The 14,365-nt window shown below is 54.1% G+C and overlaps 1 protein-coding gene across 1 annotated transcript in view; it reads left to right on the top strand.

The window, feature by feature from the left end:
• Nucleotides 1–14,365, top strand: part of LTBP2 (latent transforming growth factor beta binding protein 2) — an 87,691-nt gene that overhangs the window by 60,878 nt on the left and 12,448 nt on the right. Inside the window, exons 12-19 of the mRNA XM_037501851.2 lie at nucleotides 257–472; nucleotides 1,436–1,455; nucleotides 2,557–2,596; nucleotides 3,472–3,573; nucleotides 3,938–4,057; nucleotides 4,717–4,845; nucleotides 9,258–9,377; nucleotides 13,902–14,021. Coding sequence (XP_037357748.1) covers nucleotides 257–472; nucleotides 1,436–1,455; nucleotides 2,557–2,596; nucleotides 3,472–3,573; nucleotides 3,938–4,057; nucleotides 4,717–4,845; nucleotides 9,258–9,377; nucleotides 13,902–14,021 — 867 coding nt within the window. The remainder of the gene's footprint in view (nucleotides 1–256; nucleotides 473–1,435; nucleotides 1,456–2,556; nucleotides 2,597–3,471; nucleotides 3,574–3,937; nucleotides 4,058–4,716; nucleotides 4,846–9,257; nucleotides 9,378–13,901; nucleotides 14,022–14,365) is intronic.

Consider the following 14,365-nt stretch of genomic DNA (forward strand, 5'->3'; position numbering starts at 1 on the left):
TGTTCCCATCCCAGCTTTGGCCACCAAGGGGCATCTTCTAAGCCAGTGGCCATTTTCCCCACCTAGTGAACCTCCCTCAAGCCAGAAGACCCTTAGTCTTCCCTCCCTGCTCAACTCCTCACAACCTGGAGTTCCCCTTCTCCTTCCTGCCACAACTGCCTTGACCCCCCAAAGAGCAGGACAGGGTCGGGTGGGGGTCCTGGGGTCCAGCAGGAACAGTATTCCTTAGTTTTTCCTCTGTTCCCGGACCTCACAGAAGCCTTCAGGGAGATCTGCCCGGCCGGCCACGGCTATACCTACTCCAGCTCAGACATCCGCCTGTCTGTGAGGAAAGCCGAGGAGGAGGAACTTGCCAGGCCCTCGAAGGAGCAAGAGCAGAAGAGCAATGGGACCCTGCTCCGGCCTGCAGAGAGGCAGCCGCTCCGGGCAGTCACCGACACTTGGCAGGAGGCTGGAGCCACCCCTGAGAAGGGTATCTGGCCTGGAGAGGGGGACCCCTCTCCCCTATGTTACAGTACCTCAGAGAGCTGGGTGCTTTAGGAAAGGGAGTTGGAGCAGCAGCACCCAGCCCTGGGAACCTGTGCTCATGGCCTGGGATGACCTTTCTTGCTGGGGGCAAGAGGTCTCCAATCCCAGAGAATTGTGGAGGTGAGAGGGGTCAACAGCAGCCCAGTTAGTCAGGCCTTTCCAGCCTCTGCCCTGAATGTGCAGTTTGAGCACTGGTGCTGACTGCAAGGCCTGAAGAGCTGGTGGATCCTGGGGAGCTGAGTGTTTTAGGTCCCCTCCCATAGACTTAACCAGATCTTAACTCCAGCTCACTGCCTTGGGCCCCGGACACATGGGGCTCGGAGGGGACTGCACTGGAGGCCCTGGACAGTGCCCTGGGAAGCAAGCAGAAGCCTGTCCAGGTTGTGGGCAATGCTAAGCACAGGAGGCCAAGAATATATTAAGACTGGGTGAACTATGTGTCAACCATCTGTCCATCTGAAACAGACAGAGAACAAAGTCCCAGTTGGCATGGAAACTACATACTAGTCAAGCCAGGAGCCCCTCCTCTCCTTTTAAAACTGTTCTCCTAGCCCAGGGGGGATGGAGTGACCCCGTATGGGTGGAAGGCTTAAGAGGGAAGTGATAGTGCAAGGAGGGGGGTGACAGCTGGAATCCAGGGGCTCTGGAGGGGTGGCCTCCCATTGCTGTGGTCTTAAAGGACAACAGGAGGTTTCCTCTTACCAGACCTGGGGTTCTGGGGTTTATGGTTGCCCACCCCAGCGGGGCAGCAAGGGCTGATGCAGGTAGGAAGTCAGAGCTCGCTCTACTGCTGATCCTGCTTGGCACAAGGTCAGGAGGTTGCTGGCAGACAGAACCAGCCCTGGCCATGGGTGGAAGGCAGGAATAACTCAGACTTTTGCGCTAATGCTCTCACCTTCCTTCCCAGGTAACTCTCAGGCTGGCCAGGTGAGTGAGTCCTCCCAGTAGGGAGTTGGGAAGTGTGACCAAGGGAGGACCTGGGAGCCACTGGGGCTCTCAGACAGTGTCCTGTGAAGGAGGGAAGAGAGAAACATGGTTCTTTGTAAGGCTTTACTTGATGAGATGCCAAAGCCCCAGCTTTACCCTAAAGGGAGTCATAACAACAGCTTTTGGAGCAGCTACTGTGCAAGCATCCTCTTGTGTGGGATGGTCTGAGGGTCCCAGAAAGGAAGTAGGAACACGTCCTATTAATCCTGGCTGTCACTCAAGCTTTAAGCTCTGCGGTTGAGGTCTAGAATTGGTTCCAGATTCATTCTGGGTTCAGCACTGTCTGTACCTTATTTGCCTAAATCTCAACGTCTCCTCTGTGAGTGGCTTACGGGGAAGTGGAGGCACAGCTGTGACCCCTTCTCACACTTTACTGAGAAGGGGTCCACTTCCTTCCCTATGCCCAGGATTCCCCTGTAAAGAACCAAGTGTCCACCAGAAGAGTAAATCTGCTTCTTCTCTTGCTGGTCTACCCTCCCTACCGAGTCCCCGTCCCTCAGACCAGCATACCGGACCGTCCCCCAACACTGCTTTCCTGGTGAACCTGTTCTGTCCCTGGAGAGTCCCGTGTTGCCCTCCAAGACCACATCTTCTGCCCACTCCTCTCCTCCTGGGTCCCCAGTACAGATCTACCTCTGTGGGCCGAGGGAGGGAACCCAGATGTGACCTTGGATCCTCGCTGGCCCAGTGATCCTAGGTAAACCAGTTAACCTCTGGAGGTTCTGTTGCTTTATCTGAGAATGTGGACATCAGCATTGCTGGTAGGGTACTTGCTGGTAGGAGACTGAGCTGGCACACTGCACACGTCGTTTAATCATTAGATCACACCATCCTAGGATAGCTGAGACTAATTAAGACAGGGGACAGAAAGTGTATAGCAGAAGGTCTGGCACGTACAACGAACTCTGCAGTACCTGGAGTGAATGAAAAAGGGAAGGGGTGAGTTGGCCCAGAAGCCTTAAGGGGGAGATGAGTGTGGCAAAAGAAGGCGCATCCCAGGCATGACGAGAGGACCACGAGTGACCCTCTGTTTCCATGCAGGATGAGACCAGTGTTACCCAAGTACCTGCCTGGGCCCCAGGTGAGTACCTCCTCCGAGCAGCTCCCAGGATACACCGCGGGGAGGGAGGGAGAGACCTTAGTCTAGCAGTGGAGTCAATCTGTGAGAGCTGATGACACGTGGGGCTCCAGTGAGGTGAGGTGTGCATGATGTGACCAGCGAGCGCCTTTTCGAGGAGCTCTATGCACTAAGAGGAAGGAAAGTCAGGGAAAGATGGCTTGCATGCATCTTCCTAGTCACAGAGCCCCTTCTGTATTTCCCAGTGCTGCCCAACATGTAAAGGGTACATGGGGGAAACGCTGCCAAGGCAGGGAGGCACTGTGGGATCCCCAGGGCTCTTCTCCACTGTGGCCTGCCCTTCCTTGGCCTCTGTGGACCCCACCTGCCAGTCCCTGGAGCTAGGTACAGGGCACAGTTCAGAAGTCAGAAAGCTGAGCTCAATTTCTTTTACCTATAAAAAGCACACCAGTGCCCGCCCTGCTGCCTCTCAGGGCTGATAAGTTGGTGATGTTCAAGGCAGAGTTCTGTGAACTTACAGCTCTTTGCAAGCAGGAGAGTGGTGACGTGGGAATCAGACCAGGGCTTGGGGTCCATCTCCAACAACTTGCTGGCTGTGGACAAGTGGTCATCCCTGCCAGCCTCAGTCTCCTCATCTGTGGTGGATGAAATGGAGGGTAAGGCTCTAAGACCCAAGAGAGCACTCAGGTCCTGTGACTATCAAATGCAGGAGACTAGAGACAGGAGATGATCCACCCTAGGCTCTACCCCTGGTTCTTGCGGTTGGAGCAGCAGAGAGAAAGAAAGAGTGGCCTGCAATCAGCACCTCTGGGACCAATGTCCAGGCAGGAGGTGGGACCCAGAAGCCATGACCACCTGCTTCCCTCTCCCTCTTGCAGGAAGACCAACACCACGGCTGCCTGCACAGGCAGTTCCAGGGGCCTGGGGAGAAGAGCAAGTGATCCCCCCCACTGATGCACTGGATGCCCTGGGCTCCCCAGGTACCTGCAGCTAGCCCTATGAGCTGCGGCTGTCTAATCCAGCTCCAAGGCCTCCCAGCAGCATGGGGGTGGAGGCAGAATCAAGGCTTAGTGTCCTATCCTCATCTCACAGAGGGGAGCCCCTGCAGAGCACAGGAGCCCTGACTGCAGCATGGGGAGCCCTTAGTGAGCCAGGAAGGAGAAAGTGAAAAGACACTGGGGTCTTGCACCATGCCAAGCTATACATGGATGTGGGAGGCCTGGCTGAGCATGGGAGAAGGCTGCTGGGTGTCCTCGGAAGCCCTGTGCCCTGCCTCTGACACACTCCACTGCCTTCACCCAGCCCCTAGGCTACCATTACCCCTGTTTTGCTCTGTCTCCATAGACATTGACAGATGTGCCACCAACATCTGTGGCCCTGGCACCTGTGTGAACCTCCCAGATGGATACAGATGTGTCTGCAGCCCCGGCTACCGACTGCACCCCAGCCAGGCCTACTGTACAGGTATTCATCCTGGGCTCACTCTGGCTGGGGGCAGAGCCGAGACTCCAGACAGCGGAAGGTCCAGGTGGTTCTGTGTGGTCGACGGGTGTAAGCCGAGCACAGTCCCTGCGGACAAAGCTAACCTTCACCTTGGGGGAGACCAATCTCTGTGATCGACAACCAGAGTTTCCAGGATTCCAGGATAATGGGGAGCCATCCTGGTGCCCCACAACTGTGTCTGGCAGCCGTCAGTTCTGAGATAAGCCCACTCCCCTCAAACTGGCCACCTCGCTGCCTGCAGAGGCCTGCCCTTGTGATTACTGCCTCTACCAGGGCCATCCCTCAGGGGATACATTATCAGATGAGTACCTGATCACGCCCCATCCCCAATATTTTTATACAAGGGAGAAACATCCATGTGACCTTAAAGGACATGGGTGAGGGAGGGAGTACTGGGCAGCCAGCCAGCCGGAGCCCTGGCTACTTGAGTGGACCCAGTGGGCCAATCTCATGTCTCCCAGCCTTACAGACTTTTCATCTCTCTGGCCTCCTCTGTTCCCTCATCCCTCCCTTCTCCACAGCACCACCCCTGTCTGGGGCCTCGTGTAGGCAGGCTGCTGGCAGGCACCCAAAGAAAGGCACTGCTGGCCTCCCTGACTGCTCTCCTTCCCCCCACTCAGATGACAATGAGTGTCTAAGGGACCCCTGTCTGGGAAGAGGACGCTGTGTCAATCGCGTGGGCTCCTACTCCTGCTTCTGCTACCCGGGCTACAGGCTTGCCACCTCGGGGGCCTCGCAGGAATGCCGAGGTAAGCTGAGCCCCTGGGCTGGCACAGACCCCAGAGTCTAGTGTTGAAGTGGAGATGTTCACAACACCCAGCCACCCACTGTGCCTCAGGGTGGGGCCTGTGGGAGTCTTGGGACCTGCCTTGGGAGAAAACCTGAAGGGTGCGAATCTGCAAGACAGCAACATTCACAAAGTCTCCAGGGACCGTGGCTGGAGCCAAGAGTGTGAGGGGACAGGGGGCATGGCTGGAGGTCCCCAAATGCCTAGTGGTGATGAGTTGTTTTCACCCTCATCCGTTGAGGGTGGCCCATGAAGACGCCCACTGAGGATCCTGGCAGATGGGGGAGCAAAACCTTCTTGAGAAGTGGGTGGGTCCTCAGTAGCTTGAACACCTGCGAGGCTTTGTGGATGCTGGTTGAGATGCCTCCAATGCAAACCTTAAATATCCAGCATTTATACTGTTCTACAAAACACTCTGGACATGTTTTTATAAATGAGTTCTCGAAGGTTATGTATGGCCCCACACTTCCAAGCAGTCCCTTGAGATTCACAACCCAGCGGGAATCCGTCACCTGGAGAACACTGCTATTCTAGGGGTCCACGGTGCTGGTTCTGACCGGAACGTCCCAGTGGTCACTTATCAGCCCCTCCTAGCAGCCGTAGAGCTGCCCCCCCCCCCCCGCTTCCAGGGTCCCCTGGAGCCCTAATCCCCCAAGGATCTGGGCTGCAGAGACCAAAGCCACCCAGGTGCTCCCACCTGACCATGGGGAGGAGGGAGAAAGAGGTGAGAAAGCACCTAGTTTAATGGGCGAGTGGGACTATGGTGCGTGCCACTCCTCAGCACCAAAGCACCTATGTGCCAGTGCTGTGTCAGCTCTGGGGACCATGCGATGAGTAAGGCGTGCAAGGAGGCACCAGGGGATCCAAATGAAGAAGCGTCTGTTTCTACTGTAGGGATGTGGGGGGCTTTGAGCTGCGGTGGAATAATAGCCACCACTGGATGAGCACGCATGCTGACGTGGTCCGAAGCACTTCACTCTACGAAGCTCATCACCCCAGTATGCAGTGGAACTCCTTATCCTCATTTTATCGTTTCACAAACTGAGGCTCAGAGAGGTGGAATAAACACCCGGGACCTCACACCTAGCTGTGGCAGAGCTGGAAATGGAATCTAGGTCATTCCAACCCCAAAGCATGGTTTGCTTCCAACAACACTCCCTTACATGCACGGTGACGGGATGCAAGCCAGAGGGCACTCCGGAGAAAGAGAACTGTTTCTGCAGAGAGCAGAGCAGTGAACAAGCCTGGCATGCACTGGGAATAACGATAAATCCAGTGTGGCTGGAGCACGGGTTACGGGGGAGTGGCAGGAGCCAAGGCCAGTCTGTGAAGGGTCTGCGAGCCAGGTTGAAGTGCTTGGACACTGTCCCGTGAGCAGAGGGAGCCAGCAGAAGTCTGCGAGCAGGGGGTGGTGATGCGGTCAGCTGGCTTTCCGGGAGGTGACCAAGGCACCGAGGTTGTAGTGCACAGAATAGCTTAGAGTTAGTGAGGGGAGAGGCTGGGGGCTGGGGAAGTGGCTTCTCCAGGCTTCGTGGCCTTAGCAGGTGCCCTGGGCCAAGGGCACTGCTCTGCAGCCCAGCCCAAGGCACTGCCTGGGACAAGCAATGATGGCTGCAGGGAGTGGGGCTTGCCAGGCCTGACCCAGACAAAGGGTCCTACCATGCCAGCCTGGATGTCCAGGATGTCACTGCCAGTCCCAACAGCTGGGGGGCGAGAGGCAGACACCAGTTCAGCCGTCAGGGCTTTCCCAGGGGGCCTGACTGCCACTTCGTGAGCCCTTATTCAGGATGACGTTCATTTTCCAAATTTTGGCAGTGAAACAACATCTCATTATTTTAATCATTTACTTTTACTTATGAATTATGTCACTGATTGATATAATTAATGTAAACATCACAATTTATAGCACTCAAAATAATGTAAGTATAAATTATTAATTCATATAAAATTATTTGAATACTGAATATTTAAAATAACTGTACTTTAACTACGTAACTGTAGGGTTTCCTTACCTGGAAATTGCTTGTTTATGTCTTTTGCTCAGTTTTCCAACAGCATTCTTTTTTATTGAGGCAACATTTGGTTTACAACACCATATATAACCTAGGGTTATAGGGTCCACCTCTTCAGATGTAATGTTGGTGGCTTTTCTTTTTTTTTTTTTAAAGATTTATTTTATTTATTTATTTATAGAAGCACTGGGTACAGTCAGAAGCGCGGGAGGGTGAGAGGATTCACCAGAGCCAGAGCGGGGAACAGAGCAGGCAAAACGACGAATTACACTGCTGAGGGGAGCAGCAGGCGTGGCAGGAGAGGTCTGCTCACCATGTGGGACCCTTGCCAGCAGCCAGGGATCGAACCTGCACTGCAGAGGCTGCGGGCAGCTTCACAGCCCAGCGCTCAAACACTGAGCCACCAGGGGAGGCTCCTATTGGTGGCTTTTCTTACGAGTTTTTAGGAGTTCCTTATATATTTCAGCTGCTTGGCTGCGTTTAGCGGCTTCCATTTTGTCCTCTGTCTGCTAACTTCCACGTGTCCTTCCTTTAACAGAAATGCTTAATTCTGATATATTGAAGTCCACCTTTTGGCCTTATTTTTAATGCTTTGGGGGCTTTAGTTGAGAAGTCCTTTCCGACCTTAAGTCACAAAGATATTCACCCACACTTTCATTATAGTTTCGCCTTTTAAGGCAAGCATTGATCTGTCTCGGCTCCCTCTTTGTGTGCGTGTTAAGATCCCAGGTTTTTAACTCGACTTCTGTTGCTCTCCATGGAGCAAGTCAGTTTCGCCAGCCTCATCTAGCAGGAGTCCTGGTCCTTCCAGTGTGTGGGTTCATTATCAAGGTCTCGCATATGACTCTACCTCCTAATCCCCTTTTCTTTTCCATTGGGATTGGAGTTTCTCAAAGTAAGGGCCAGTTATTTCAGAATTGCCTGGGGAGTTGCTAGCATGGAGGTTTCTGGGCCGGCCCAGTCCTGCTGGGTCAGAATCACAGGTATAATATTAAAGGGCTTAGCAAAAGGGGAGCACTGAAAAAAATGATAACCAGGTGTGCATTTTATACCCTCTGCCATTGACTCCACTGTGCACTAGAGTTTTATGAAGTACAGTTTGATGGAAACACAGTCCTCAAGCAAAAGGTTACGATTCTATCCATTCAAGAAGCACTTTGGGAGGAGGAAAGGTTCTGTGCCGGACACTGGGGACACTTGGATACTAAGGCACATACTCAGCAATTGGGTAAATGAACAGTTACCATAAGTCTGATCCTAAGAGAACCCCGGGCAGGGGCTTGTGAGGTCAGGGATTAGTGAAGGGAGGCAAGCCGGTGGGTAGGAAGCCACTTCAGGCACCGGAACAGCAGGTGTAGAAGCTGAAAAGCAGGTCTTGTGTGACTGAATTCAGGAGTTATATGGAAGGCAGAAACCAACCAAAGGTGAGAAAAGTAGACCAGATCATAAAAGATCTCACCTGCTAAACTGAGGAGTTTGGACTTTACAAGGTAGACAATGCTACCATAACACAGTGGTTAAGATTTCTTCAGTGTTCCGTTTTTGCTCAGCTCTTTAATCTGCACAAGGACACAGTGCTTGAACCAGTAGTGGGGGTTGGGGGCTAAGGTGAGTCTACCAGTAGTATGACTGTGGAGGCAGGGAGTGGGCAGTGGTTTTAGTGACCAAGAGTCAAGACATGAACTGTCCTTGGAGTGGATTAAGTCTCTCTTTGCTGCCAAGGTGAGCAAAGATATCCCAAACAGAAGCATTTGTGTGAACAAAGGCTTGGCGGTGGGACAGGCAGGGATTACGGGCCACAGGAAGGTTGGGGCCAGGTGGTGAAGCCTTGTGAGCTGCATCAGGGCAGCGGGGAACTCTGATAGGGGTTTAAGCAGGGGAGCAGCATGACCAGGGTTGGGGTTTTATGTCGTGGTGGGAACCAGTTTGCTTTGGGACAATGGGATAAGCCACACGGATAGATCCAGTGCGGCCTGAGGTGCTCTCTGGCTGGCTGCTTCATCCCGAACCTTTAAGAAGTCCCCTCAGACCTCTAAGAGCAGCCCTCAGGGAAATGTGCTGGCAGCAGGAGGACCATGCCATTTAGCTTGCCACCTTGAGACCAGCCCTGAATCGGCATGAGGAGACAGATGTGAGGGGTCTCCATGGGCCTGTAAAGTAGCCTCCCCTCGGAGACAGGAACTCAGGGTTTTGCAGGGATCTGAGCCAGATCATTCTCAATTCAGACTAGGAGCCCTTTTCTCGCTTATCACAGCTGCACACGAATGCCCTCCCCACCTGGGCCTCAGCCTGGCGTCTTTGCCCTAAGCCTCTGAAGCCCTGCCAGGCTGGCCACAGCATGGGGCTTTTTGTGTGTTCACAGACATAGACGAGTGTGAGCAGCCAGGGGTGTGTGTCGGGGGGCGGTGCACCAACACCGAGGGTTCGTACCGCTGTGAGTGTGACCAAGGCTACATCATGGTGAGGACGGGACACTGCCAAGGTAAGGAGTGGGGCCCCGGAGGGCAACCTGCTGCCCCACCATCTCCTTCACCCCACCCCATGCACCAGCTTCCCCAACACGCCTTCTAGCTTGGCCCCAATGTGCCCCAATAAGACCTGTCTGGGAATTATGGAATCCTTTCATCCTCTCAGTGGCATTTCACATCCCATCTGCCCCTGCAGCAGGGGATACAGCAGCTGTGGGTAGCCAGGAGCTGTAGGTAGTCACACTTCTGTGGCAAAGAAGAGTCGGTCTACCTGGGAGCCACTTAGGGCCTCAGTCTTGGGCTCCTTGCCAAAGCTTGTTAGCTGTGAGCTCCTCAGGGCTGGGCCATGTCCTTAGTGCCACTCAGTAAGTGACATGCAGTAAGTACCCATGTTCTAGGCACGCCAAGAATGCTAGTTGAATGAATGAATGAATGAGCCCCAATCCTTGTCTCCTTTCTCAGGACCTGCCAAAAAGTGGAGTGACATTGTTAACTGATCTCCAGGCTGGTTTGAACCTGCTAGCTCCTGGCTGTCCTGTCACTGCCACCTCCCTGCCAGGCTGAGGTGTCTAGTGTTTGCAAGAACCCTGAGTTATGTGCTCCTGAGACTGGCTGAGACTAGCTTAGATGAGGGTAAATCAAGGGTGAATCTCTCTGGAAAGAAATCCTGCCCTGATTAGGCCCAGAATCCTCCCAGCTGCCAGGTTTCCCCTGACAAGTATTCACCTGGTTTCAGAGGGTGGTGAGGTGAGGGATGACTCTGTGCCCTCTGTGAAGGGAGGGCCCTCTTGCCCAAAGTCACTGCCATGGTCTCAGGTCCAGAGTCCTAGAGGGTCTTAGCAGGGAGCTGCCTGGGTATAGGACAGATGACTCGCTCGCTGACCCCCAGCATGTCATATTCCCCTCTCGGTGCTCCCCCTTTAAAATTCAGGCCCACACAAGAGCAAGACCAGAACCCATTCCTTTGTCATCATTAGCATGAAGGAGACAGACAGCCTGGCAATTGCCAGGATAATGGATAATGAAGGGAGTTGGCATATGACAGGTGCCTGCTTGGTGCCAGGTGCTATACTAGGAACATCACTGAAGTGCCACAACAACCTTATGAACTTGACATTAGGACTTGTTGAAAAGAAAAGCAAAACTAAGGGAAATGAACCAAGAATATACCAGAACATTAAAAAGATCAGATTTATACCAGCCAGTCTGTGTAAAAGGCAGAGGCTGTGGTGAAGACAGGCCTGGGTTTGGCTCTTCTCTCGACATCTGAAAAGGGAAACCATAATTCCCATCTTGGAGGCTCTTGTGGGGACTGAATAAGCTAAAGCGTGTGAAGCACACGGTTACTCCACACCCCAGTCTGCTCCGCTGGTTGTCCCCTGCCTTTCCGGAGCAAAGGTTCTAGGCACACACCTCAACCCGGAGGTCAGGCTGAGTTCCTGGCCCAGCGCAGACATGCTGAGCCTGTCGACAGAAAGACTGATGTACCCTGAACGCTTCTGCATATTTCCATTAGCAACCACAGACCCAGCCCATCGCCCTGTGAGCCCAGTCAATTTCCTTGCTCTCTTTCTTCTTTCTCCAACTAAGAAACCACTCTCTTCACTTCAACCCAAAGTCTCTGGTGAGAGGCCTGCGTGGTCTGGACAGCAGCCCACCCAACAGTCCCGATGGCATTTCTGTCATACCAGGATTGGGGTTCCCACAGAGAAATATTGGATGGCCCTGCAGACCACCCAGACCTTGCTCTGTTCCCCACCCCAGCCACAGCCGAACTCACCTGAGCTTCTGGCCCCTGACTGAGCTCCCTCCCCACCCAGTGTGCTCACAAGGACCAAAGGCGGGTGCCCTTACAGCCTCCCGCAAAGGCTGAGGCCCGCTTAGAGAGGCTCCAGGATCTGCCCCGTATCCAGTCAGCAGCCAGCAAGCTGCTCCCTGGCGACTGTTTCCATGACCCTCTGGGGCCTCTTCAACAGCTTCCTAACAAGAGAGTATGACATTTTAGTCACGTGGTCTCATTCTTCAGCGACAAGCATTTGTTGCGGTTGAGTGGTGTCCCCGCCATGGGCTAGAGATAGGGCAATAGACGAGACAGACGGCTCCTGCCTCCAGTGCCAGGTCAAACCTACCCAAACCTACCATAATCTTAGACTAAAACTCAAACCCAAGACAGGGCAGAAAAATCTGACTCCAGTTTAGGTACCAAGTGGCTGGGGGAACAACACAGACTATCTGGTGATGTTTGAGCCTGTGCCCTTAACTCAGACTGGTTAGAAGCGGGATCCACATCATCCAGAGTCATTATCTGGCTCCCTTTGATTGGCTTAGCTAATGGCCCCCTGACCTCCGCTCCCACGAGGGGAGCCCTTTGCCTGGCCCAGGTGGAGACTCAAAACCCCCTGACCCCCCACTTGCTGACGGAACACTCAGGCATGAGCATCCCTGGCCGTGGCTCTAGTTGAGGAAAGAAGCCAGCAGTGATGTGCTGGGATAGACTGTGATATGCTGCGTTAACAAACAGCCCCAATCTTAGTGACTTAGAACACAGCGAGGTGTTTCTCTGACCAATGCCACATGTCCATCATGGCAGAAGTGGGGATCTTATCCCACGTTTCCTCACTCTAAAGCCAGGCAAAAGGAATAGCCAGTATCACAAGTGTGGCCAGTCACCATGGAAGAAAGAGCATCCTCTAGGGCTTCACACAATTAACTCACGCACGTCACATCCACTCAGAGCTCCTCGGCCAGCGCTAGTCCCCTGGCCCCACCCAAGCCCAAGGAACCAGGAGGCACAAGCCCACCATGGCCCAGAAAGTAGAGAGCTGAGATTTAGTGAGTAGCTTTAGTGAGAGCCACAAAGTCTCGTGAACGGCCAGCGTGAGACTCTACGCCTACGCCAGCAGATGCACCTGAGACATTTAGGGTAGGACAGATCTCAGGGTTCTGTGCTCTGGTCGGCCTCCTCCACACACCGCCCTAGCTCTGTGGGAGAGGTCCAAAGAGTTCATTTTTTTCTCAAACAGGGTCTTGAGGAGGATCCTCACCTCCTTTGCTGCATTCCCTTTCTCTTCGTCTCCTGAAGCGGGGATTGCGCATCATTCCCAGTGGCTTTGCCCGTCCTCCCTCTGGCACCTCGGCCAAGGCCAGCAGGCCACACACTGACTGCTCTCTCCTGGGTGGCCAAAGTCGATGGTCCTAGACCCTTCACTGTCTCCTCTGCCTCATTCTCTCCATCTCCACCTTCCCAGAAATGCTTAGACCTGTTCAGCCTGGTGTCACCACAACCCACTTAGGGGCTCCTGCTGTCCCCTTTCCAGAGACGAGCCTTACCTCCGTTTGCCCCAGGTTACCTGAGAGGTCTAGGTGTCTACTTGCAGATACCCAGCTGAGTAAGCACCCGCCCTGTGGGTATGTCTTCCTCTTCTTGACCCAGGGTGAAGTGTGGGACTCGACATGCCCTGGTTCCCTTGGACAAGGGCTTTGATGTGTCCCAGCTTCTCAGGGGAGATTCAGTCTCACCTTCCACTTCAGGGCCCATCCTACTCTGTAACGACAGCTCCTGGCTTTAGTCCCTGTACAGAAGGCCTGTATCCTGACCCTTGGCCCCGCCCTTGCATTTCCTCCATGCAGCTGAGTAGGTCTTTTTCGGGGCACAAGGCCTCTGAATCTGTGTAAGGACAGTTGCCCATTTAGGAAGAGTAAATTTTTGTTTCCTGGAGTTCAGTCAGAAGTGACTGGACCCCCAGGTGCTGGGCTGAGGAGCATGCCTTCCCACAGCTCACTCCTGTGATAGGAGCTCCCTGGGAACTCTCCCGCCTCCTCCAGGGCTTTCTCCAGGCCTGTCTGGTCCCGTCTTCCCCTATTTGTCCAGTGCGCACACTCATCCGCTCTGTTCATGAGTAGATGCCGGGGTACCACCTGATTCTTATATGGAAGAATTTCTCTCCAGCACAGAAGCCTTGTCAGCCTCCATTCTTATTCCATCAGCCTCGGGAACAGGTGGTGACTACATCCAAAATCGAGGGTCATCATCAGTCCTCATTTTCCATGTGCAGGGAAGTCCTTTTTGCCTTGATTGCCCACCTCATGATCTATTCAGGCTCCTCTGGCGACAATCTCACTGGCTGCAATCCCAGTAATTGCCACTTGTAAAGGAACAGCTCATGGGAGCGGGGTGGAGTGTGGGGGCGGGGGTGGACCCAGGGTGGGGGCACTGAAGTCCCTTCCCAAAGGTCCGGCTCACGAAGGGGAGCTCTCTCACCCCACCCCCACAGCTAGAGGGACCACAGCCTCTTGCACCCACCCTGGGAGTTTCCCTCAAATTTTTAAGTTCTTCCAGCTCTGTCTTTTGTCTAGGACAGTGGGTGGGAGGTAGAGTTGGAACACAGGACAATGCTCATTTTTTCCTCGCTTCCATCTGTGTGGAAACTGACATCCCTCTCCCGGCCCAGGGCAGGGTCAAGGATTCGCCTCCCCACAGACCTGCCCATGAGCTGCGGTTCCCAGAGATGACCAAGGGAGGGGCTGTTGTTTTGCAGATATCGACGAATGCCGTCACCCTGGCACCTGTCCGGAAGGGAGATGCGTCAACTCCCCGGGCTCCTACACTTGCCTGGCCTGTGAGGAGGGTTACCGGGGCCAGCGAGGGAGCTGTCTAGGTGAGGGCTGCCTGCCAAGGAAGGCACTGGGGGGCAGTCAGTCTTGGGATCTTAGGCTGAGCCCACACACAGGGAGGGTAAGATGTGGGAGAAGGAAGTAGCTGGGAGGCTGGGTTCCCAGATGACCCTGGGCACAAGGAGGATGTGCTTCTGTTTCCAGTGCTCTGCCCTCTGAATCAGCTAGGGTGGGGGCCCCTTCGGCTTCTTGGCCATATCCATCCAGAAGCTACAGCCCAGAGTGCCAGAAGCTTTTGTGGCTGGATCCTGCTGGGCGAAGAGAGGTGCCAAGTGTCTTAGGCAGAGGCTGGTGGGTGGTGTGAGCCACAGCTGGCTTCCGGGGGCGT

The sequence above is a fragment of the Talpa occidentalis genome, unplaced genomic scaffold (assembly GCF_014898055.3).
Source record: "Talpa occidentalis isolate TD23 unplaced genomic scaffold, MPIMG_talOcc4v2.1 talOcc4.11, whole genome shotgun sequence".
NCBI classification, from domain to species: Eukaryota; Metazoa; Chordata; class Mammalia; order Eulipotyphla; family Talpidae; genus Talpa; species Talpa occidentalis.